Source organism: Nicotiana tomentosiformis, chromosome 11 (assembly GCF_000390325.3).
Source record: "Nicotiana tomentosiformis chromosome 11, ASM39032v3, whole genome shotgun sequence".
NCBI classification, from domain to species: domain Eukaryota; kingdom Viridiplantae; phylum Streptophyta; class Magnoliopsida; order Solanales; family Solanaceae; genus Nicotiana; species Nicotiana tomentosiformis.
In genome coordinates, this window is record NC_090822.1 from 8,723,809 (window position 1) to 8,750,172 (window position 26,364).

The window sequence follows — 26,364 nt, forward strand, 5'->3', positions numbered from 1 at the left end:
AAGTATAAAGCCAGTGGAGGTATAAATGTATTCTTGTGCGGAAAACAAAAAGGTCAAGTCGATAAACATAAAGACAACTTGTGTCACAAAAAAATTTATAAATATCCTGGCATTGATTATATAGAGACATGTTCTCATGTGGTGGATGTCGCCATTTCAGATTTTAATCTGACAATACAAGAAAAATGTGATATGCGTATAATGGAAATCATTGAGGATTTAAATTGTTCTGAAGCATATTAAGGTTTCCAAGAAATTTATTAAATAAAGCTTCAGAAATCCTTATACGGATTGAAACAATCAGGGCGCATGTGGTATAATCGCCTGAGTGAGTACCTGTTGAAAGAAGGGTACAAGAATGATTCAATTTGTCCTTGTGTCTTTATAAAAAAATCTGGATCTAAATTTATTATAATCACCGTGTATGTTGATGATTTAAATATCATTGGAACTCCTAGGGAGCTTCCTAAAGCAGTAGACTATTTAAAGAAAGAATTTGAAATGAAAGATCTTGGAAAGATAAAATTTTGTCTTGGTCTACAAATTGAGTATATGAAAGATAGAATTTTTGTCCATCAATCAGCATACACTAAAATGATTTTAAAGCGATTATATATGGATAAAGCACATCCATTCCGACATCATGAAAATAATGAAGAGCTTCTTGGTCCCGAAGTACCATATCTTAGTGCAATTGGTGCACTAATGTATCTTTCTAACATTACAAAGTCTGACATAACTTTTTCAGTTAATGTCTTAACAAGATATAGCTATGCTCCTACAAGGAGACATTGAAATGGAATCAAACACATATTGCGGTATCTAAAAGGGACTACCGATATGGGATTATTTTATGACAATGATTTCAGTTCCGATCTTGTTGGTTATACCGGTGCTGAGTATTTATATGACCCACACAAGGCTCGATCTCAAACATGCTATGTGTTTACATATGGAGACACTGCCATATCTTGGCGATCGACTAAGCAATCAATCGTGGCTATTTCACTTAATCATACTGAGATAATTGCTATTCATGAAGCAAGTCGAGAATGTGTATGTTTGATGTCTATAATACATCTTATTCGAGACAAATGTGGTTTGAAGTGTGACAAACTACCCATAATTTTGTATGAAGACAATACAGCATGTATAGCCCAATTGAAGGGAGGATTCATAAAGGGGATATGACAAAGCAAATTTTACCAAAGTTATTTTTCACATATGATCTTCAAAAGAATGGTGATATTAATGTGCAACAGATCCGTTCAAGTGATAATATGGCTGATATGTTCACCAAATCTCTACCGACGTCAACCTTCAAGAAACTAGTGTACAAGATTGGGATGCGAAGGCTCAAGGATGTGAATTGATGCTCTCATCAGGGGGAGTTATTACGCGTTGTATTCTTTTTCCCTTACAAGGTTTTGTCCCACTGGGTTTTCCTTGTAAGGTTTTTAACGTGGCAACCAAAAGGCGTATTTCTAAACATGTGTACTCTTTTTCCTTCACACGGATTTTTTTTCCATAGGGTTTTTTCCTAATAAAGTTTTAACGAGGCACATTATCTATGGACATCCAAGGGGGAGTGTTATAAGAAAAATCAAATTATGGTGGATGTCAACTCTTCCTCCATGATCTTCTCAAATGCTTATTGACATATTCAATGACATATTTCTATGCTTAATCACATATTTTTCTTCACTTTTCATACCTTATAATAGATAAGAAAATACACACAATTGAAGAATAAATCTCTTCCTTCTCTATTTCTTGTTCATGTTTTACTAAATTGCTTTTATTTCATAACAACATTTCTTGTACATATTTTACTAAATTGCTTTTATTTCGTAACACATTTTTCGTTTCTGTTTCTTTTTTCATTTTTTTTCTCTTTTCGTTTTCCGTTTTCCAAGTCCTTTCGTCGCCTTTTCCTTCTCAGATTACCGACGAATTTGACAGGTATCTGCAATTTTCTTCTAGTTGCGGTTTTAGATTTTAATTTCTTTCTTTTTCAATTTTAATTTCCGGGATTTTCCTCTTTTTTTTTGGGATTGGTTCTGTGATTTTGTTTGCTGATTTGTATGCTTCGTGTGTTCGATCTGTTAATCCTGTTGCGTGACAGGTTTTTGATTTAGGTTTTTGTGGTGTCATCTGAATTAGGTTCTTGAGGAAATTAAAACTGGAAAATGGTTTTATTGCTTTAATTGTGTAAAGGGTTTGGTAGATTTATTGGTTTTCTGATAGGAAGATATCGAGTTAATTGGCTAATCGTAGTTTGATTGCATAAATTGTGAAAGCACTTTGGTAGGTTATTTGGGTTTTGCTATATAAAGATGAGAGTGACAATAATACACGAAAAGCTAGAAGAGAAGTTCAACCAGCTAGCAGTTACCCTAGCAAAAATAACTGAAGAGGCTAACCAGTTTGAATCAAATAATTTTACCAATACAATGTCGAGATAAGCTTACAACAACAACAACACCAACCCAGTGTAATCCCACTAGTGGTCTAGGAAGGGTAGAGAGAATGTTTCCGATATACCCTTGGCTAAAGAATATAGAAGAAGCACTGATAGAAAGTAATAGCAAGACAATAATGTCGAGATATGCTTGATATATTAATATGTTTAGAAGTTTCGTACAAGGCACTAATATTTACAACTCTATATACTGTTTTTAGATCACTGTTCTTGCTCAATGTCTATGTTTTCTTCAAGTTTTCTTATATTGCATTTACATTAGACCTGTTGTAAGTAGAGTGTCATGAGAAGTGAAGAATTAGATACCAAAATCAAAATTACAAAATAAAATGGTTGTCTTGCTTCCATATGATCTAAATGTACATGGGATATGTCCTCTTAATTTTATTCTTCCAAATTTGAATGACTCCATCTCGTATTCAAGTGCTTTATCTTCTTTTCACTTTTTAATAAACCATTAGGGCGGATATAAAAAAAATATCGTGGTATGCATTGCACTAGTTACACTTACACATTTACGAATCTAAAAAAGAACGACAATAAGAATGAGACTTTAATAGATGCTAATTAACTAAAGCATTAACATAATATGGTTTAGATTTTGCTATTTAGTGATAGAAAGAATTGCAAAACTCAAACACAGTTATACCATTTTTGGTGCCTTCGCTGTCTTCGTCACCAGTTTCTCATGCTTTATTCTTTAATTCCAAGATTTGGAAGGAAAGATCCATCTGTTTTAGAGCAACTTACTTTAGATTGTCATACAAGCACATTGTCTTATTTAAAACAAGTTTTAGATCTTCTGCTATTCATTTGTCAAAAGCTTTCCAATGCAGCATTCATACAAGCTTGTAAATAGTTGTGATTGTCCCTTTTCGACATATTCTTTTGTTGCAACTTATGCCCATATTTAAGTGTATTTTCTTGAGTAGTTTTCCATATGTTATTAGGTTGTTTCGACTGCGTAGTTTCTCGTACATTCTGCCGTTTAGACAACCTAGTTCCTCGTACATGATTGTGGCGCTCAGAGCCGTCGAGATTTTTTGATATAACTGGAATAACTCCACTTCATGCGGGTTTTTAGGACTCTCCCACCTGGAACATTATTTTCATAATTCTCTCTGGTACTTTCTCTCTTAATTGAATCAGTGTGGCACTGTGGCTTGTATCATAATTAAGTTTATGATATAAAATCAAAAATTGCAGCCGTATTTTCTTTTGGATCAAGCTATGTTTCATTCCTAATGGTACACTTAAGAATTAAGGTCAAAGAATAAACAAGGTTTAATGCAAAAGAAAGTATGATTGCATTTTATGATTTTATCATAAACTCGCTTATGGTGCTTGCTTCCACACTGATTCAATTAAGAGAAAAATAAGATGCCTAAGAGAGATATGGAAGGAGTCCTTGAAATCCGCATGACGTGGAGTTGTTCCACTTATGTCAGAAAATCTGGATGGTCTATGAGTGCTAGAATCATGTAAATGAATCTATCAAGCTAAGCAATCTGGACGTCAACATGTACGGGAAACTAAGTAGTCGAAACAGCCTAACATATGGCAAACTAGGAAGAAAAACATATCGAAATATGATCACAAGTCACAATAGTTAATCATACCGAAGAAGAATCATTTATAAGCTTGTAACGAGTGCCAAATTGGCAAGCTTTAGATAAGCGAATAGATAATTTAAGACTTGTTTTATATGCTATGACACGCTTGCATAGTATCCAAACCAAGTTGCCTCTAAGACGGATAGATCTTTCCTTGCAAAGCTTGGGGTTAAGGATTAAGTATAGGGGCTGGTGGTGGGGAAATCGAAGTCGCCAAAAAGGGTATAATCATATTCAATTTTGCAACCTTTTCTTATCATTGAATAGAAGAATTTAAATTATGTTATGCTCATGTCTTAGATAATCAGATACCCTATATGTTTTTCCATGTTCCACCCTAATGGTCTATTTTTGGAAAGTCGATAAAACAATTGGATAGGATAGGAAGTCATTAATCTTTGGAAGAATTAAATTAAGAAGACATATCTATTATGTACATATACATCAGAATAGTTAACAAGGCAACCACCCCTATCAATACTAGTTTCATAATTTAATTCAACTTTGGTATCTAATTCTTCCATAAAGAAAATTCCATCATTTGCATGAGCCTCCACTTGCAACAGGTCCACTCTGAATATAAGAAGATTTAAAAAATAAAGAAGAAATAATTAAGTGCAAATATGGACCTAAAAACAGTGTATAGAGTCGGAAATGCCAGTGTGTTGTATGTAACTTCTAAACATATCAAGTTTGTCTCGTCATTATATTGGTTTAAATTAATTGGTTCTAACTAGTTAGCCTTTGTAGGTATTTTTGGTGGGGAGCTGATTGCTTGTTGAACTTCTCTTCTAGCTTTTCATGAAGTATTTCACTCTCTTCCTCAATGAATATAAATCTTCTACACTTGTGATAAGACTAAAATGGTATGCGAGATAGGATGTCGCTACTTAAACAGTGGATCCAACCTAACTACACAGGCTGAAAAAGAAAGAAAGGTACATGAAGCAATTAGCTAAAAACATGTATAAGAACTTGGCCAACTATTTAACAATCAAATACAAGACTCAATCCAAGTAAGCAGGGTCAATAAAGAAAGTATATCACATAAGGTTTATTTTTCACATTGATTATCGTTCTCTTCTATAGTGTTTGCACAGAGATTATCAACATCAAGCCCAATTGTTGAGGGCCCAATTCAAGTAAATTCTGCTTGTGTCATTTTCTGATTTTTTTTTCTTTTGCTTTCTCTGAAGTTGTTCCCCCCCTTAAATTCTGAAGAGTTCTTTCTTTTGGTGTCAAACTTTTGGTTGCAGGGTTGAATTTGAGTTCGGAGATGTTAGAGCAGTTACTGATATTCACTAGAGGGGGTTTGATCCTCTGGACATGTAAAGAGCTTGGAAATGCTCTTAGAGGCTCCCCAATTGACACATTGATTCGTTCATGTCTTTTGGAGGAACGTTCAGGTGCTGCATCATACAATTATGATGTTACTGGAGCTGCATACACTCTTAAATGGACTTTCCACAATGAACTGGGGCTTGTTTTCGTCGCTGTGTATCAGCGGATTCTCCATCTTTTGTATGTGGATGAGTTGCTTGCTATGGTTAAACGTGAATTCTCTGAGATTTATGATCCCAAAAAGACTGTATACAATGAATTTGATGATATTTTCCAGCAGCTCCGGAAAGAGGCCGAGGCTCGTGCTGAGGATATCAAGAAATCGAAGCAGGTGGCAAAGCCTGTCACCAATAATCTTGGTAAGAAGCAAGGACAGGTGCAAAAGGGTGGTACTGATGGAGGCAACAATAAAACGGGTGGTAGTGATTCAGGAAATGATGGTGGAGATGGTGATAAAGTGAAAGGGGATGTTAAGGAGAATGGACATTCTAACGGAAGTATTGTAAATGGAGTAGTGCAGGTTAACGGTAAAGAGAACAGGAATTCCGTGGCTGGGGCTTTTGATGTAAATAAGCTACAGAAGCTCAGGGCTAAAGGTGGAAAGAAAGCAGATACTGTTGTAAACAAAGGTTCCAAGGCAGAGCCTACAAAAAAGATAAAGAAGAATCGAGTTTGGGACGATTCACCTTCTGAGCCAAAATTAGATTTCACAAAACCTGTGAGTGAGAATGGGAATGAGAATGTGACAGTTGTGGAAGCAGAACAAGGTGACAGTATGATGGACAAAGAGGAGATCTTGAGTAGTGATAGTGAGACCGAGGATGATGAAGAACCGGGAAAAGACAACAAGGTTGAAGCAAAGAAGAAAGGCTGGTTCTCATCCATGTTCCAGAGGTAAATTCTCGTCCTCCATTGATTGCAGGATAGGTCAAGATCATGAAAGTGCTATCCAAATGTTTGGTTTTATTTATTACTTTTGTTTTATGACATTCACATCAGTTTTTCTTCTCTTGCTCACTTGAAGAGAAAAGTGTATTCAGGGATTCTCATTTAATTGGGGAAATGGCTAGGTTTAACAGGTCTCAATTTTTTTCAGACAGGTTTGATATCACCTAATATCACTGAATTTGACCCTTAAATTATCTTTTGATACCCTAGGATGTGTTAAGGAGTTAAAGTTTTGATTACCCTTTAATGCCATTTCGCGTTCAGTTTCTCTGAACGGATCCAAAAGTTATAATTATAGTTCACACTGCGTACTTGCTTAAGACAAAAGAAGTACACAGTTATTTTCATTCTCTTTACTTTGTGAATTAAATTTGATTTGAGTTGTGAGAAGCAGAAAAATGCTGCAGAGAAATAGGGAAACACATGAATCCAGTTTCAGTTCCTAGTTTTCATTGTACTGCATTTGCTTTATCTGGATTGCCAATTGTCATTCATCTGAATTTCTATCTCACTGTGGATTACTGGCTCACTTCAATAATTGAATTGCTTTTGTGTATCCAGTATCGCAGGTAAGGCAAACTTGGAGAAGACTGACCTGGAACCAGCTTTGAAAGCTCTTAAGGACAGGCTGATGACCAAGAATGTTGTAAGTTAAATAGTACATTACCCCCCCCCCCCCCAACCCCCCCAAAAAGTAAAGTAAAAGAGAGATTTCCTTTAATAGATGACCAATTTTTTCTCAGTAGCTTTCATATTAAATTTGGGTTGACCAATTTTGTGCATGTTTTACAGGCTGAGGAAATAGCTGAAAAGCTGTGCGAATCAGTTGCAGCATGTCTGGAGGGTAAAAAACTTGCCTCATTTACAAGAATATCTTCAACAGTTCAGGTAAGCAAGTAGGAACCTCCCATAATTTTTAAAAGTGCAATGTCTTAATACTAAGCTTTAAAGGGTGGCAAATGATGTGGTGTAATCCCAAATTAACTGGAGTTGGTTATATGAGTCCTCTACATCCACTCCGTTCCATTTGGGTCCATTTCATTCCACTATCCAAAGGGCAACCCAATGCACTAAGCTCCCGCTATGCGCGGGGTCCGGGGAAGGGCCAGACCACAAGGGTCTATTGTACGCAACTTTACCCTGCATTGCTGCAAGAGGCTATTTCCACGGCTTGAACCCTTGACCTCCTGGTCACATGGCAACAACTTTACCAGGTACGCCAAAGCTCCACTACCCAATAAAGACAAATTAGGAACTCCAAAATGGAGTGCTCCACATGGATTCTTTGCCGATGATGTCATTTTTTCAAATAGAATTAAGTCTAGATATGTGAATTTTCTTTAAGTAGGCATCACAATCCCATCTATGTCATTCTTCTTTTGCTGGCTAAATTTGCAGTGCAGATATTCTGTTGCATTCCTACTTATAAACTACTAGGTGGAGTGTTTCTCCAAATTCTAGCTTTTTGTAGGCTTACTTTTTAGTTTAATTAATTAGCAAGATATCGTGCACAAATAGTGAACCATATCTTGTACACTACTAATTGACTCATTAATATTCAAGGTAAACGAGTATGGCTCAAGGTAGATCCCTAGTGTAAACACACGGTTACCGAAATATCCATTGTGTATATCTTCCCACACTGTTTTCACGGTTGTGACAGTTCCTTAGCCCTTACATATTCTTTGTGGAATTTATGTGTTTGATAGAAATTCCTTATTTAGTCAGCCATGAAAAGCTTTATAAGCCCAAATATCTTTGGATTCTCCTGTTCCCTCGCTCCCCCTCCAAATAGGAAAAGAAAAAAGATTCAAAGAGGTATTTAAAACCAGAATAATTGCATGCGGAAACTTGAAATATCTTTCCAGTCCATCTTTTTCCTATGTGGTCTAATATGAACTCTGAACATCCCTTTACTATGGCGTGCTGAATTGATTGAAACAGGCAGCAATGGAGGAGGCTCTTGTCCGCATCTTGACTCCCAAGCGCTCCATTGATATTCTAAGGGATGTTCATGCTGCAAAGGAACAAGGAAAACCATATGTTGTGGTTTTTGTTGGAGTTAATGGAGTTGGAAAATCTACCAATCTTGCTAAGGTTAACTAAGCTGAGCTTTTGCTTTTATTTATTTAAAGTGCCTTATATTAACTAGGAGGGTTCTATCTGCCATTCTGCAGGTTGCTTATTGGCTTTTGCAGCATAATATCGATGTCATGATGGCTGCTTGTGATACATTCCGGTCAGGAGCAGTTGAACAGCTACGCACTCATGCACGTAGGCTTCAGGTATGTCATGATTTGAAGTCTATGGTTATGGAAATTATTGATGTTAACTGGGTGGAAATGTTTTACAAGCTGATGGCTTGTTTTAATTTTCTGCTTATCAGATCCCAATATTTGAGAAGGGGTATGAGAAGGATCCTGCTATTGTTGCTAAAGAAGCAATTCAGGAGGCTAACCGAAATGGTTCGGATGTTGTTCTTGTTGATACAGCTGGTCGGATGCAGGTAGAATTGAATTTTGAAGCTTCACATCTCAAAGTTACCAACATGTCTAATGTTCCCTAGGGGCGGGGGTCCCTCTATGAGTTCTAGCTTATTTGGTGGTATTGTATATGTTGTTTCCTTAACCCATTTATTCGTTAGCATTTATTTACTCCCAAGGTTCATGTTCCTCAGGATAATGAACCATTGATGCGAGCATTGTCAAAGCTTATATATGTCAATAGTCCAGATCTGATCCTTTTTGTTGGAGAGGCACTTGTCGGCAATGATGCTGTTGACCAACTGTCAAAGTTTAACCAGGTTTGCTTATACATGGTTATGATACTCTTTTCATAGTTTCTTTGTATCTGCATCTTATGCTGTAGTTACTCTTGATTTTTTCGTGCAGAAATTAGGTGACCTCTCACCCTCACCAAATCCGAGGTTAATTGATGGAATTTTGCTGACCAAATTTGACACTATCGATGACAAGGTACATGATCTTGGCCGATTCCATTATAAATATGTTTTGATGCCTTCCTTCGATTACAAATTCGTTGCACCATTCTTTTTCCTACTATACGATAATAATCTTATGTTCATCCTTGTTTCGTTCATAGGTGGGTGCAGCATTATCCATGGTTTACATATCCGGAGCCCCGGTTATGTTTGTGGGATGTGGACAGTCATATACTGACTTGAAGAAGCTGAATGTGAAGTCCATTGTCAAGACACTCCTCAAATGAGATTCCATGTCCATCTAAACCTTTGTTTGGCTTTTAAGATGTCCTTAGAAAAAATGAACACTTTGTAATGTTTGCTGCAATTTGTCTGTATGCTCTCCCATCTGTGATCTTACTATTTTGACTTCTAAGGTGAATCAAATTGTCTATATGGAGTGTGTTATTTATTAAACACCCCCCCCCCCCCCCCCCCAAAAAAAAAAACCCCGTTTTTAAACCCTTTCCTCCGCTACTTTATATTTTCCCTGATATATATGAATCGATAAATTTTATTAGAATAGGCGTTTGATTAGTGATTTTCCAATTTAACCTAAAATATACTGAACTGGGTTCAAACAAGATTTTCTATATCAACTCACCCGTCTAAAATCCTTGATATCTTTTTCTAACTGAACATCTTGTTTTATTAAACCTAATAAGCTGGTAAATTGTGGCTAGCATGCTGATGCGCCACATTCAAGGAGATGTGCAGTATTGCATGTTATTATTAGATGACATTGTTTTGATTGATGAGACACGAGACGGTGTTAATGCAAGGCTAGAGGTTTGGAAGCAGACTCTAGAGTCTAAAGGTTTCAAGTTGAGCAAGTTCAAGACAGAATATTTGAGGTGCAAGTTCAGTGGTGCAGATCAATAAGTGGACGGGGATGTGAGGTTGAATTTACAAGTCATTCCTAGGATAGATGGTTTCAAATACCTTGGATCAATTATACAAGGGAATGGGGAGATTGACGAGGATGTCACACATCGTATAGGTGCGGGGTGAATGAAATGGAGGTTCACTTTCGGTATTTTGTGATAAGAATGTGACAACTTAAAGGTAAGTTCTACAGAGCGGTTGTCCGATCGATTATGTTGTATGGGGCTGAGTGCTGGCCAGTCAAGAACTCCCATGTCCAGAAGATGAAAGTGACAGAAATGAGGATGTTGAGATGGATGTGGGCGCACACCAGACTGGATAAGATTAGGAATAAAGTTATTCGGGACAAGGTGGGAGTGGCTCCGGTGGAGGACAAGATGTAGGAAGCGAGACTTAGATAGTTCGGACATGTGAAGAGGAGAGGTGCCGATGCCCCAGTAAGGAGATGTGAATGGTTGGTCGTGGAGGGCCTAAGGAGAGGTAGGGGTAGACCGAAGAAGTATTGGGGAGAGCTGATTAGACAAGAAACGCGATACTCCACCTCACCGAGGCCATTTAAGCATTTTGCCCCATATTTCTGCAGAATACTTCATCCAAAGAACACGAGCTCAATGTATTCTTCTTCCTCACTATACAGAGGGCATAACAAATCATTTATCACACCCCATTTGTGCACTATGTACCTTACAGTGGCGCATACAGTATTTTCGCTAAGGGGGTTAAAAAAAAAGTCAAAAAAATTGTAATATGTGGGAATTGAACTAATGACCTTACAACATGTTTGAACCCCATTGATCACAAAGCTATGCTTTTGGACTATATCAAAGGGATTCAAAATATAATATATACAGCGAAAAATAAAATTTGGTTTATATATAAAGTGTAATTTTGGCCAAGAGGGTTTGGGTCCCTTGTACTTAGTTTTCCACGCAATGCTAAGTGCAGTATGAAAGTCCATTTTGGTGCTCAGTTGCATATTAGCTTCCTCCAAGGTACCTTCTGGAATTCTCCCCTTAGTCTAATGTACATCTTGTGAATGGTGAAAAATGCCACTGTCATCAATTCATTTTTGTCTACAACTGCATCCTCCAAAGTCTTCTTTGTGTTCCATATTTTTCTTATGATCCAGGAAGCTTGTTTTGGTTGTGTCCAATACTTTTCTTTCTTTATTTAAAAAAAATTATAAATTTGTGTTGCATGACTAAAAAATCGACAAAATAAACTCGACAGTCATGGTGAAACAATAGGTACTGGCTACTAGGCCGTTTCCTATGGGCCTACAAAATTTCAGGTCAATCGGAGTCCGTATTTTTTTTAAATAAATTTAGCATGTACTAATACACAAAAAAATAGATATAATCACAGATTCGTATTGTATGGCCCCAAAACACCAAAAAATAAACTCAAAAGTTATGGCAAAGCAATGAGTATTAGCTACGAGATCATTTCATATGGACCTACAAAATTTCAGGCCAATCGGAGCCCCTAAAAAATATTTGTTAAAATCAGCATGTACTAATACATTAGAAAATTTGGATATAATCTCAAATTCGTATTGCATGACCACGAAATGTTATAAAATATACCAAAAAGTCATGACGAATCAATGAGTACTGGTCACTAGGCCGTCTCCTATGGACCTATAAAATTTCTGGCTAATCGGAGTCCGTCAAAATAATTCTACAAAATTATCATATACTAATACACACAAAAAAGTAGATATAATCATAAATTTGTGTTGTATGACCATGAAACACTATAAAATGTAACCGAAACTCAAAAAAGCGATATTAATAATGGAGAAGCAATGAGTATTGGTCACGAAAATTACAAAACAATTCTATAAAATTAGCATGTACTAATACACACGAAAGAGTAAATACAATCACAATTTCATATTGCATGACAGTAAAACGCCATAAAATGAATGCGAGAGTTATGATGAAGCAATGAGTATTGCTCACTAGGCCATATCCTATGAACCTACTAAATTTCAGGCCAATCGGAGTCCGTAATTTTTTTTTTACAAAATCAGAATATACTAATAAATAAAAAATATAATCATAAATTTGTGTTGCATGATCCCAAAATACAAAAATTAAACCCGAAAGTCATGGTGAAGCGGTGAGTATTGGTCACTAGGTCATTTTCTACGGACCTACAAAATTTCAGGCCAACCAGAGTTCATAAAAAATTCTATAAAATCAACATATACGAATACATACAAAAAAGTAGATATAGTTACAAATTCTTATTACATGATCACGAAATGCCATAAAATAATATCAAAAGTCATGAAAAAGCAAAGAGCAGTGCTCATTAGGCAGCTTCCTATAAACCTACAAAATTTCAGACCAATCGAAAACCGCTAATTCTTTTTTTTTTTTTTTATATAATCAGCAATATGCTAATACAAATTAAAAATAGATATAATCATATATTCGTATTGCATGACACCAAAAAGGACATAAAAATAACCTTAAAGTCAAGGCGAAGTAATGAGTATTGGTCACAAGGTCGTTTCCTGTGGACCTACAAAATTTCAGATTAATCGAAATTCGTCAAAAGAATTCAACAAAATCAGCATGTACTAATATACACGAAGAGTGGATATATCACAAATTCATGTTGTATGACCATAAAACTGTAATGACCCGACCGGTCATTTTGAGTATTACAACCCCATTCTTCGATTTACTGCTCAATTTATATTTTACAGTTGTTATGTGACTTGCCGGGGTAAGTAGTTTGGGTCCGGAGAGATTTCGGAAGGAATTGAGACACTTAGTCTCATAATGGAAAGCTTAAGTTGGAAAAAGTCGTCGGATATTGATTTATGTATAAACAACCTCGGATATGAATTCTGATATTTTCAGTAGCTCTGTATGGTATTTTTGACTTAGGAGCGTGTCCGAAAAATTATTTGGAGGTCCGTAGTGGAATTTGGCTTGAAATGGCAAAAGTTAAATTTTTGGGAAGTTTGACGGGTAGTGGGGGGGGGGGGTTTGACTTTTCGATATCGGGGTAGGAATCCGATTCTGGAAATTGAAATAGTTTCGTTATGTCATTTATGACTTGTGTGCAAAATTTGAAGTCATTCCGGATTGATTTGATGTGTTTCGGCACAAGATATAGAATTTGAAAGTTCAAAGTTCATAGATTTTGATTTGAGGTGCGATTCGTCGTTTTGATGTTGTTAGGTATGATTTGAGGCCTCGAGTAGGTCCGTATTATATTATGGGACTTGTTGGTATGTTCAGACGGGGTCCCGAGGTGCTTGGGCGTGTTTTAGATTGATTTCAGACCATTTTTCTTCATGTTGTTATTGATGGTTGCTGTTGGTTCAGGTGTGACTGCACCTGCGGCTGGTTTGCGCAGGTGCGATGGTTGCAGAAGCGACAAAGGTGCTACAAAAGCGGCCAGGGAGGCTTTAGACTGAGGCCGCAGATGCAGACATACAAGCGCAGAAGCGCTTGCGTAGAAGCGGTCCAACACACGCAGAAGCGCGACTGCAAATGCGGTTTGCGCGCCGCAGAAATGCCCACACTCGCAGATGTGACCTCTTGTCCACAGATGCGGAAGACGCTGGGCAGAAACTTTAAATCGTGGGTTTTGGTCTCTTTCTTTATTTTCGGATTTTAGAGATCGGTTTGGGCGATTTTGGAGAAGCATTTTTTCACACAACTTGGGGTAAGTGTTCTTAATTCCCTTATGATTATATTCCATGAATTAATCTTCATTTTTGGCATTAGATTATTGATTTTTCAAGAGAAATCGGAGGAATTTTACACAATTTCATAAAATGAATTTCCAAGATTTGAACATCGATTCAGAGTCGGATTTGAGTAAAATTCGTATGGTTGAACTTGTAATTGGATGGGTTGTCGGATTTTGTGAGTTTCGTCGGATTCCGAGACGTGGGTCCCAAGGGCGATTTTGAGTGTAATTTCGGATTTTGTGGGAAAAACATTAATATTTTGATATGGAATTAATTCCTATAATTAGTGTGAACTGAATCAATTATTTGTGACTAGATTCAAGCCGTTCAGAAGTTGATACGCGTAGAATGGAAGTTCTGGAGCATTATTTAGCTTTCTGGATATTGGATTCGGCTTGTTCGAAGTAAGTAACTCTTCTAATCTTGGAGCTGAGGGTATGAACCCTGACTATACGTGTTATGTGTTTGGTGTTGAGGTGACACACATGCTAGGTGACATGCGTGTGGGCGTGTATCGTGTGAATTGTGACTCCGTTATTCTGTGGTACTGTGTAGTTACCTGATCTTACCTGTAACCATAAAATTTCTACGTTCTTGAGCTATTGAGCTGTGATCCATGTTAGAAACCATATTTAGGCTACATGCTTATCCTGTCGGGACCCACTGAGGTCATTTCTGCTCTTGAGTTATCTGTTTTCGTTGCATTACATACTTAGTCATAGGCATTCATATGCATATCATATCTCAGTCTCTCTTGCTATTTATTGATACATCATATCATCATTTTCGGGCTAGTTTCATGACATTGTGAGCCCGCGAGAGAAAGACTGGAGAGATTGATGACTGAGTGAGGCCGAGGTCCTGATTGTGAGGATATTGATACGATGGCATGTGAGTTATCCATGCAACATGTGAGTTATCTGTGCGGATCCAGATATTGATACTATATCATGTGAGTTGTCCGTGCGGTTTATAGTGCTTGGGCTGAAGGAGCCCCTTCGGAGTCTGCACACACCCCCAGTGAGCACGGTTGATTTATATTGAGGGATGGATCTTCCCTGGACATGGATCTTGTCCGAAGCATTTATACCTGGGGATGGATCTTCCCCACGGGCTAGATTGGCCCTACTTGGTACTGAGTGACTGATGATCAGTTGATGTGTATATTCCAGGATGGATCTTCCCTGGGCCAGATTGGCTATATACAGTACCGAGTGATTGAGCATGATGAGTGGAATGTGTGAGACAGTGAGATTGAGTACTCTGAGAGTGTGAGTACATGAGTTCATATCTGAAATACATTGCATTGACATGCATATATGACATACATGCATAGAGATGTATTTTTCTCATACTTTACGGTATCACATCATTCATGACTTCTCACACATATTGGCCTATGGGCATAGTGATGCATTTTTTCACTGGCTATCTAGAAAGAAAATGAAACATCTTATTCATTGTTGAAAGGATTTTTGGGAGAATTATTGTTTTCAAACTTACTTATATTTTTGGCAACTTCGGTAAACGACTTGGGATTTTCACTAACAAACTTGAAAGGCAGAACTATTTTCAGAAATCATGATTTAGCTGAGCATTTACTCTTTGAGTTACTTCTTTTATTACTTGCTTTATGTTGTTATGAACTGTTGTTGGTTATTGGAGCTGGACTCTGACCTTGGTACAAGCTCGTCACTACTTTCAACCTAAGGTTAGGTTTGTTACTTATTGAGTATATGAGGTCGGTTGTACTCATACTACACTTCTGTACCTTGCGTGCAGATGTTGGCTGTTGATGTTGCTGTGTTCATTGGAAGCTGGATCTGAAGATGTACCTGCTTTCCGGTTGTAGCTGCCTTTTGTTCATGGTGGCCTTAGATTCATAAAACTCTATTTATGTACTTTTCAAACGGATGATGTATTTACTTCATAGCAGCTTTGTAAACTCTATTCTTAGAAGCTCATGATTTGTACTACCACTCCTTGGGGAATGTATCAGATTCATATATTTCTTTACTTAATCGCTTTATTAATTATTATTAGAATTAGTTAGTGGTTAATTGGCTTACCTAGCGGGTTGGATTAGGTGCCATCACGACTAGGGGGATTTCGGGTCGTGACAAGGTGGTATTAGAGCCCTAGGTTCGTAGGTTCTATAAGTCATGAGCAAGTGTCTAGTAGAGTCTTGCGGATCGGTATGATGACATCCATGCATATCTTCGAGAGGCTACAAGGCATTTAGGATATATACATCCCATCTTTCTTTCCTTATCGTGCGGAATTGATTAAGCTTGAGACATAACTCTTTGAATTCCTTCCACACATTCGCATGTGCACATGAGCGCTCGGTATCAGCTATGCATCGCTGGCTTGTGATTCTATGAACGAGGTTCAAGATGTGTATTCTATGTTTTGGTGATGGGACAGTCTGGAGGACTTGCGGCCATGGTTAGACCGCGGCTTAAGCTCGGTAGCTTCAGTTGTAACTTTTACATTTGGACTCATATGTCCGGTAATATCCATACGAGTGGAATTTGTGGCTCGATGAGCGATATAATGGCTTTGTGATGAGTATAATGTGACTGCGGGATGTGTTAAGACGATTTGAATGCGACGAGAAGTGTTTTCTTGAAGTGTAAAAGAAGGGCCATTGGGTGCTTGATTTTTATTTTGATGTGACGTACAGTCTCGAGTATGAATATTTTGAAGGATATTTCACGTTGTTAAATTTTGGGACAAATTAAATTCTTATGTCTGGTTAATGAGTTTGGACCCAGATAGACTAAGTGATTGCATAGTAATTGTGACTGTGAAAGGGTATAACAAGATACCAATTTGAGGCTAAGCAGGTGGGTTATCCCCTGCAGAGTAATCTATATAGGTATCTTTCTTATAATGTTGAGTGGAGAGTTTATTTTCTACCAGCGGGGTGTATGTGTTGAAATCTGAATTTGAATTTTGTTGAGAAAGCTGACTTGACTGTCAAGAGAATAAATGCGTGGTTAGAGGATAATTGAGGTATTTTATGGTTGGTGTGGCTTGAGCTTGAGAAGAATTTTCGTTGAACTGACTGCGGTATTAGGGCAGTAATAAAGTATGGATATTGTGAGTTATCGAGTGTTTTAATCTATGGCTTTGAGCCAAGTGGGGGAGCCTGCTATTGACAATTCAATTCATGGTCATATGTCAAATTTTAGTTTTGGTCTGAGGCATACTTGTGGATTAGTTATGACTTGCAGAGGTTGAGATCGAGGATGACCCAAGTACTGAAATTCCTAAATATGGGTTATATTGCGCTTTATGAGTTTATGAAAATCATGTGATGAGTGAGTTGTTATTTGTGAATAATGTAGTACGCATAGAGTATGAATTTGATCGGTGGTGTAAAGTAGGGTTACCTCTTTGAGTGTTATTGTGCTAATGGGGCACGTGACTTTTAGCCCGTTTGGGCGGTGCAACTTAGATTTGAGCAAAGTGGGTGACTCTCGAGAAGGTGCTAATGGATTCAAAAATGTATAAGTGGCAATTGAAAATTTGTCAGATTCGTATATCGCTAGAATCGGTTATTTACATTGGATGGTGTCGAAACTTGCGGTAATTCTGTATGACTAAAGATTCTACATTTCAGTATAAGAAAGGGAAGAGGAACAATTTTAAATTTCACATAAGGTCTTTCAGAGTGGATGTCTCGGTTGTGTATTTATGGGGTGCTTAAGAAGAATACAGTTTCTTATGGGCCTTAGGGGCGTTGTGGTTCTATGCTAGGGTTCGTGGGGTGAATTGTGGTTAAATATCGGGGTGTGTTAGCAAGGAAAAGTATCAATCTGAAGACAAATTTGGAATGGACTCGGAGAAATAGGAAAACTTGGTAGCAGGTTGGATCAATATGGTAATGGATATGATCGGTTCTTTGGGTGCTTATGATGTGGTGGGTTTCTACAGGTGCTTCGTGGCAATGCTCTTGGGTTTTGGCAACTTGCGTGGCTTGGTTGAGTTAGAGAGATTTAGTTCTGATGGCTTGATTATGTGCAAATGGGTTTCGAAGAATTCTCAATGGTCTCTACCACGGTTCGAGGAGTATATTTCCTACCGGTGTGTAGAGCATGTGGCGTAATGTGATTTTCTCCTAGATGAGATCCAATGGAAGGTTTCTGGATGATCAGGGGTGTATTCTACTTGGGACTTAAGGTTGAATTTGAGATTTTCGTACTTTTCATATGATGGCATAATATGTATGGTGTGCTGTGTAGGATTGATATTACATGTGCAAGGTCACGATTCGGTTTTGAAAGGAAGGTCCTGAATTCTTAGGCAGCATAGAAGGTTTCATATGACTAGGTAAATGATATTACTATTTGGTATTTCTTGATTAGAGTGTACATTTCAGAAGGGGCACTGTGATTTGAATTATGGATACTTCAATGGTATTGTAGCACTCTCCTGGTTGATCGACTACTGATGTTTAAATTTTGCTATGTGGCACAGATGAATTATAGAAGTATTCCTCGTGGGATGATCGTGTATGAGAGATGTGTTAGACATTCGGGCGGTGGAGATGTAATCAGTTGTGGTGATTCGTGTATTTTATGGATTTGGAGACTGGGAGTTCTTAGAAGCAGACTATTTCGTGGTTGTGGACTGTGAAGTCGTGGCCGAAGCTAGCCAGATGATAGTATATATTATGATTTAGTCGTTGTGGATTTTCGGAGGATTATTTATCTATTTGTGGGTGACCATAGTTGATTTGGGGGTCCATTGGTAGGCCCAATTAGGATGTGTATTCTACACTGAGTCGGATTGGCTGGCTCCATAGTGCTAGTGTTGAGGGATGTGGCATTCGGTTGATGTTGTACTTATTCATGTTATGAACTGATCCGTGAGTTACTCTTCTATGCTACGAGGGGTTGTGATTCATTGGTTATATGCACACATGGTGCAGTTCTATTGGGGGCCACACGGCAAAATTCGAGCGAGATGAGTATTTGGGTATTGCATGATCGATTGTGTAATAGTTATGTTCTTTCAGGTTTTGTAGGGAATTGTGCCATTTGCCTATCTTTGGTTATTGATTTTAAGCAGGGTGGCTCGAGGTATATAATATGGACCAGCATTTGGATGGGGTCACGCGTTGCAGCGGAGTTTTGTTAAGGTATGGACCTTGTGTTAGAATCGTATGATGGTTTTACGGCGTGTGATTGATTTTCAGCATTTCTTTGTGGCGGTACTTATTAATCTTGCAGGGCAGTTCTCTCATTTGAGTCATTTTCCATGACTGAGTACATTTGAATTATTGCGTATTGGTGCACGAATGGCACGGTTTGTGGCTCTGAGTTTTATTGGTGTGGCATGTCTGTGGGCTAGTTGTGTTATATAATATAAGGTCATTGGACCTAGGATGGGTACTATCAGGTTCGATTAAGGTATATTCGGGAGGATAATATAGAAAGCCGGCTTAGAAAGTGATTATGGTTCTAGTTGGGGCGAGAGAGCTCCATGACTTGTTGATCTGATAAGGGGTCATGAGATTTCTGTGTGCTTCTTTTATTTTCAGCAGTGTACAAAGGTTTTGGAATGAGGTTTTTGTTCGATATGGGGTTTAATGCTAGTACCTGGTTGGTTTTGGAGTAGTTACTGTGATCAGGAATGGTGCTACGAGCATGCGAGTTGTGTAATATGTTAGGTGATTATATCTGTGATTATAGTTATGGCTCGATGCAGCTTGTTCAGACTTATACAGTGTGAAACTATGAGATTCGGGTCTTGTAAGTAATTTCTGAATGTTCGGAATTAAATTTCAAGGATTTTGGGTTAAGATTAAATTAATGATTCTTGTTGTGTTGTGTTGTCGGGCCTATATGGGATAGGGTGATGTGGGATCACCCCGGGTACGTGCATGGTAAGATGGAATAGTGATTTGATGGCTTGGAAACAACTCTTGGCACGTTCGAGAATGAACGTATATTTAAGTGGGGGAGAATGTAATGACCCGACCGGTCGTTTTGATTATTTAAACCCCATTCCCCCATTTACTGCTCAATTTATGCTTTGCAGTTGTTATGTGACTTGCCGGGGTAAGTAGTTTGGGTCAGGAGAGATTTCGGAATGAATTGAGACACTTAGTCTTATAATGGAAAGCTTAAGTTGGAAAAAGTCGACCGGATATTGATTTATGTGTAAACAACGTCAGATATGAATTCTGATGTTTCCAGTAGCTCTGTATGTTGATTTTGGACTTAGAAGCGTGTCCGAAAAATTATTTGGAGGTCCGTAGTGGAATTTGGCTTGAAATGGCAAAAGTTGAATTTTTGGGAAGTTTGATCGGGGGTTTGACTTTTTGATATCGGGGTCGGAATCCGTTTCTGGAAATTGAAATAGCTTCGTTATGTCATTTATGTCTTGTGTGCAAAATTTAAAGTCATTCCGGATTGATTTGATGTGTTTCGGCACACGATATAGAATTTGAAAGTTCAAAGTTCATAGATTTTGATTTGAGGTGCGATTCATCGTTTTGATGTTGTTAGGTGTGATTTGAGGCCTCGAGTAGGTCCGTATTATGTTATGGGACTTGTTGGTATGTTCGGACAGGGTCCCGAGAGGCTCGGGCGTGTTTCAGATTGATTTCAGACCATTTTTCTTCATGTTGTTATTGATGGTTGCTGTTGGTTCTGGTGTGACCGCACCTATGGCTGGTTTGCGCACGTGCGATGATCGCAGAAGCGACAAAGGTGCCGCAGAAGTGGCCAGGAAGGCTTTGTACTGAGGCCGCAAATGCGGACATGCGGGCGCAGAAGCGGCCCAACGCGCGCAAAAGCGCGATCGGAAATACGGTTTGCGTGCCACAGAAGCGCCCACACTCGCAGATGCGAGCGTCATCCACAGAAGCGAGGGTTGCAGATGCGACCTCTTGTCCACAGATGCGGAAGACGCTGGGCAGAAGCTTTAAATCATGGGTTTTGGTCTCCTTCTTCATTTTCGAATTTCGGAGCTCGTTTTGGGCGATTTTAGAGAGGAAGTTTTCCACACAACTTGGGGTAAGTGTTCTTGAATCCCTTGTGCTTATATTCCATGAATTAATCTTCGTTTTCGGCGTTAGATTATTGATTTTTCAAGAGAAATCGGAGGAAATTTCTACAATTTCATAAAATGAATTTCCAAGATTTGAACATCGATTCAGAGTCGTATTTGAGTGAAATTAGTATGGTTGAACTTGTAATTAGATGGGTTGTCGGATTTTGTGAGTTTTGTCAGATTCTGAGACGTTTTTGAGTTTAATTTCGGATTTTGTGGAAAAAAACATTAGTATTTTGATATGAAATTAATTCCTATAATTTGTGTGGACTGAATCAATTAATTGTGACTAGATTCGAGCCGTTCAGAAGTTGATACGCGCAGAATGGAAGTTCTGGAGCATTGTTTAGCTCTCTGGACATTGGATTCGGCTTGTTCGAGGTAAGTAACTCTTCTAATCTTGGAGCTGAGGGTATGAACCCTAACTATACGTGTAATGTATTTGGTATTGAGGTGACGCACATGCTAGGTGACGGGCGTGTGGGCGTGCACCATGTGAATTGTGACTCTGTTAGTCTGTGGTACTGTGTAGTTACCTGATCTTACCTATAACCATGAAATTTCTATGTTCTTGAGCTATTGAGTTGTGATCCATGTTAGAAACCAAGTTTAGGCTACATGCTTATCCTGTTGGGACCCACTGAGGTCATTTCCGCTGTTGAGTTATCTGCTTTCATTGCATTACATACTCAGTCATACGCATTCATATGCATATCATATCTGTCTCTGTTGTTATTTATTGATACTTCATATCATCATTTTCGGGCTAGTTTCATGACATTGTGATCCTGCGAGAGAGAGACTGGAGAGATTGATGACTGAGTGAGGCCGAGTACCTGATTGTGAGGATATTGATACTATGGCACGTAAGTTTTCCATGCAGCACGTGAGTTATCCGTGCGGATCTAGATATTCATACTATAGCACGTGTGTTGTCCATGCAGTTTATAGCGCTTGGGCTGAAGGAGCCCCTCCGGAGTCTGAACACACCCCCAGTGAGCGCGGTTGATTTATATTGAGGGATGGATATTCCCTGGACATGGATCTTGTCCGAAGCATTTATACCTGGGGATGGATCTTCCCTACGGCCTGGATTAGCCCTACTTAGTACTGAGTGACTGATGATCAGTTGATGTGTATATTCCTGGATGGATCTTCCCTGGGCCGAATTGGCCATATACAGTACCGAGTGATTGAGCATGATGAGTGAAATGTGTGAGACAGTGAGATTGAGTACTCTGAGAGTATGAGTACATGAGTTCATCTCTGAAATACATTGCATTGACATGCACACATGACATACAAGCATAGAGATGTATTTTCCTCATGTTGTACGGTATCACGTCATTCATGACTTCTCACACATATTGGCTTATGGGCATAGTGATGTATTTTTCCACTGGCTATCTGGAAAGAAAATGAAACCTGTTATTTATTGTTGAAAGGATTTTTGGGAGAATTACTGTTTTCAAACTTACTTATATTTTTGGCAACTTCGGTAAACGACTTGGGATTTTCACTAACACACTTGAAAGGCAGAACTATTTTCAAAAATCATGATTTAGCTGAGCATTTACTCTTTGAGTTACTTCTTTTATTACTTGCTTTATGTTGTTATGAATCGTTGTTGGTTATTGGATCTGGACTCTAACCTTGGTACAAGCTCGTCACTACTTTCAACCTAAGGTTAGGTTTGTTACTTATTGAGTACACGGGGTTGGTTGTACTCATACTATACTTCTGCACCTTGCATGCAGATGTTGGCTGCTGATGTTGCTGTGTTCGTTAGAAGCTGGATCAGAAGATGTACCTGCGTTCCGGTTGTAGCTGCCTCTTGTTCATGGTAACCTTAGATTCATAAAACTCTATTTATGTACTTTTCAAATAGATGATGTATTTACTTCATACCAGCTTTGTAAACTCTATTCTTAGAAGCTCATGATTTGTACTACCAGTCCTTGGGGAATGTATCAGATTCAAATATTTCTTTACTTAATCGCTTTATTAATTGTTATTAGAATTAGTTAGTGGTTAATTGGCTTACCTAACGTGTTGGGTTAGGTGCCATCACGACTAAGGGGATTTCGGGTCGTGTTAGAAACGCCATAAAATGAACTTGAAAGTCATGGCGAAACAATAAATATTGGTCACTAGGCCATTTTCTACGGACTTACAAAATTTCAGGCCAACTGGAGTTCGTAAAAAAAATACTACAAAATCAGCATGTACTAATACACACGAATTCATACAGATGGAGTGGATTATAGCACACAAAAATTTGAAAATCGTGCTGAATTCCTATTTTTGGCCTAAAACGCAAAAAAATGAGGAACAGTCATGGCAAAGCGATGAATATTGTTCCTTAGGTCATTTTTTATGGGCCGACAAAATTTTAGGCTATTCGGAACAGGTAGCCCAAATTCATGCAGATGGTCACGAAAATTTGAAAATTATGCTAAATTCCTATTTTTTGCCCTAAAATGCTAAAAACGAGGAACGGTCATGGAAAAGTGATAACTATTATTTTTAGATAGTTTTTGACAGGCCAAAAAAATTTAGACGATTCGGAGTCAGTCACCCGAATTCATGCAGATAGCGTACATAAAAATTTGAAAATCGTGTTGAATTCCTTTTTTTTCCCTAAAACGAGAAACGGTCATAGCGAAGCGATGACTATTATTCCTTAGCTCATTTTTGATGGGCTGGCAAAATTTTAAGCAATTCGGAGCTAGTCGCCGGAATTCATGTAGATAGCGTGGACTATAGAGCGCGAAAATTTGGAAATCATGTTGAATTCTGTTTTTCGTCTTAAAACGCCAAAAAATGAGGAACGGTCATGGCTAAGCAGTGATTATTGGTCCTTAGGTCATTTCTGATGGGCCGGCAAAATTTTAGGCGATTCTGAGCCGTTCGACTGAATTCATGCAGATGGCGTGGACTATACACGGAAATTTGGAAATATGATGAATTCCTCGTTTTTGCCCTAAAACACCAAAAAATAAGGAACGATCATGTCGAATCAATGAATATTGTTTCTTAGGTCGGCCGACAAAAGTTTAGGTGATTCGAAGTTGATCACTAGAATTCATGCAGATGGCGTGGACTATACGAAAATTTGAAAATCGTGCTGAATTCCTTTTTTGCCCTAAAATGATAAAACAATGAGGAACAATCATGGCAAAGCAATGACTATTGTTCCTTAGGTCGTTTGTGATGTGCCGGCAAAGTTTTAGGCGATTCGGAGACGATCGCCGAATTCATGCAGTTAGCGTGGACTATAGCACACGAAACTTTAGAAATCGTGCAAAATTTCTTTCTTTTTTTTTTGCCCTAAAATGCCAATAAATAAGGAACGGTTAAGGCGAAGCGATGACTATTATTCCTTAGATCATTTTTTATGGGCCGGTAAAATTTTAGGCGATTCGGAGCTGATCGCCCGAATTCATGTAGATGGCGTGGACTATTGCACATGAAATTTGAAAATCGTGCTGAATTCCTAATTTCTGGCCCTAAAATGCCAAAACATTTGGAACGGTCATGAAGAAGCGATGACTATTGTTCCTTAGGTCATTTTTTATGGGCCGACAAAATTTTAGGCAACCGTAGCCAGTCTCCAGAATTCATGCAGATGGCATGAACTATAGCACATGAAAATTTGAAAATCTTGCTTAATTCCTATTTTTTTCCACTAAAATGCCAAAAAAATGAGGAATGGTCATGGCGAAGTGATGACTATTATTCCTTAGTGGAAAACATTTAGGCGATTCAGAGCCGGTCGCACAAAATCCTATAGATGGCGTGGACTATATCACATGAAAATGTAAAAATCGTGCTGAATTCCTTTTCTTTGCCCTTAAACGCCAAAAAATGAGGAACTATCACGGAGAAATAATAACTATTGTTCCTTAGGTCGTTATTGATGGGCTGGCAAAATTTTAGGCTATTCGGAGCTGGTCGCCCGGATTCATGCAAATGGTGTGGACTATAACACACGAAATTTAGAAATCGTTCTGAATTCCTAATTTTTGGCACTAAAACGCCAAAAAATGAGGAACAGTCATGGCGAATCGATGACTATTGTTCCTTAGGTCTTTTTTTGATAAGCCGACAAAAACTTTAGGTGATTTAGAGCTGGTCACCCGAATTCAAGCAGATGGCGTGGACTATAGCCCATGATAATTTGGAAATTATGCTGAATTCCTTTTTTTCGCCCTAAAATGATAAAACAATGAGGAACAATAATGGCAAAGCAATGACTACTGATCCTTAGGTCGTTTGTGATGTGCCGGCAAAGTTTTAGGCGATTCGGAGACGGTCGCCCGAATTCATGCAGTTAGCGTGGACTATAGCACACGAAACTTTAGGAATCGTGCAAAATTTCTTTTTTTTTTTGCCCTAAAATGCCAATAAATAAGGAACGGTCAAGGCGAAGTGATGACTATTATTCCTGATGGGCCGGTAAAATTTTAGGCGATTCGGAGCTGATCGCCCGAATTCATGTAGATGGCGTGGACTATTGCACATGAAATTTGAAAATCGTGCTGAATTCCTAATTTCTGGCCCTAAAATGCCAAAACATTTGGATCGGTCATGAAGAAGCGATGACTATTGTTCCTTAGGTCATTTTTTATGGGCCGACAAAATTTTAGGCGATCGTAGCCAATCTCTAGAATTCATGCAGATGGCATGAACTATAGCACATGAAAATTTGAAAATCTTGCTTAATTCCTATTTTTTTCCACTAAAATGCCAAAAAAATGAGGAATGGTCATGGCGAAGTGATGACTATTGTTCCTTAGTGAAAAACATTTAGGCGATTCAGAGCCGGTCGCACGAAATCCTATAGATGGCGTGGACTATATCACATGAAAATGTAAAAATCGTGCTGAATTCCTTTTCTTTGCCCTTAAATGCCAAAAAATGAGGAACGATCACGGAGAAATAATAACTATTGTTCCTTAGGTCGTTATTGATGGGCTGGCAAAATTTTAGGTTATTCGGAGCTGGTCGCCCGGATTCATGCAAATGGTGTGGACTATAACACACGAAATTTAGAAATCGTTCTGAATTCCTAATTTTTGGCACTAAAACGCCAAAAAACGAGGAACAGTCATGGCGAATCGATGAATATTGTTCCTTAGGTCTTTTTTTGATAAGCCGACAAAAACTTTAGGTGATTCAGAGCTGGTCACCCGAATTCAAGCAGATGGCGTGGACTATAGCCCATGATAATTTGGAAATTATGCTGAATTCCAGTTTTTTGCCTTAAAGCGCTAGAAAACGAGGAGTGGTCTTGGTGAAGCGATGACATTTGTTTCTTAGGTCATTT

The 26,364-nt window shown here is 38.3% G+C and overlaps 1 protein-coding gene across 2 annotated transcripts; it reads left to right on the top strand.

Annotated features, from left to right (window-relative positions):
* The first annotated feature begins 1,809 nt into the window (after positions 1-1,809).
* LOC104091305 (uncharacterized) lies at positions 1,810-9,758 on the top strand. 2 transcript variants are annotated; one of them, XM_009596614.4, is made up of 10 exons: positions 1,810-1,962; positions 5,352-6,330; positions 6,946-7,030; positions 7,177-7,272; positions 8,329-8,481; positions 8,562-8,669; positions 8,771-8,890; positions 9,062-9,187; positions 9,276-9,359; positions 9,487-9,758. In XM_009596614.4, the coding sequence occupies exons 2-10, from the start codon at positions 5,372-5,374 to the stop codon at positions 9,610-9,612; spliced, it is 1,857 nt and encodes a 618-aa protein (XP_009594909.1). In that variant the 5' UTR covers positions 1,810-1,962; positions 5,352-5,371; the 3' UTR covers positions 9,613-9,758. The 2 variants fall into 2 exon arrangements, with proteins under 2 accessions (XP_009594909.1, XP_018624698.1); XM_018769182.3 differs by lacking the exon at positions 1,810-1,962 and adding an exon at positions 4,615-5,237.
* Positions 9,759-26,364: the final 16,606 nt, after the last annotated feature.

Excerpts from the sequence above, each read along its gene's own strand:
- LOC104091305 (XM_009596614.4), top strand. The coding sequence starts at position 5,372 with ATGTTAGAGCAGTTACTGATATTCACTAGAGGGGGTTTGATCCTCTGG. Across the intron at positions 7,273-8,328 it reads GAATATCTTCAACAGTTCAG|GCAGCAATGGAGGAGGCTCT; the intron begins GTAAGCAAGTAG and ends TGATTGAAACAG. Across the intron at positions 8,670-8,770 it reads CTCATGCACGTAGGCTTCAG|ATCCCAATATTTGAGAAGGG; the intron begins GTATGTCATGAT and ends TCTGCTTATCAG.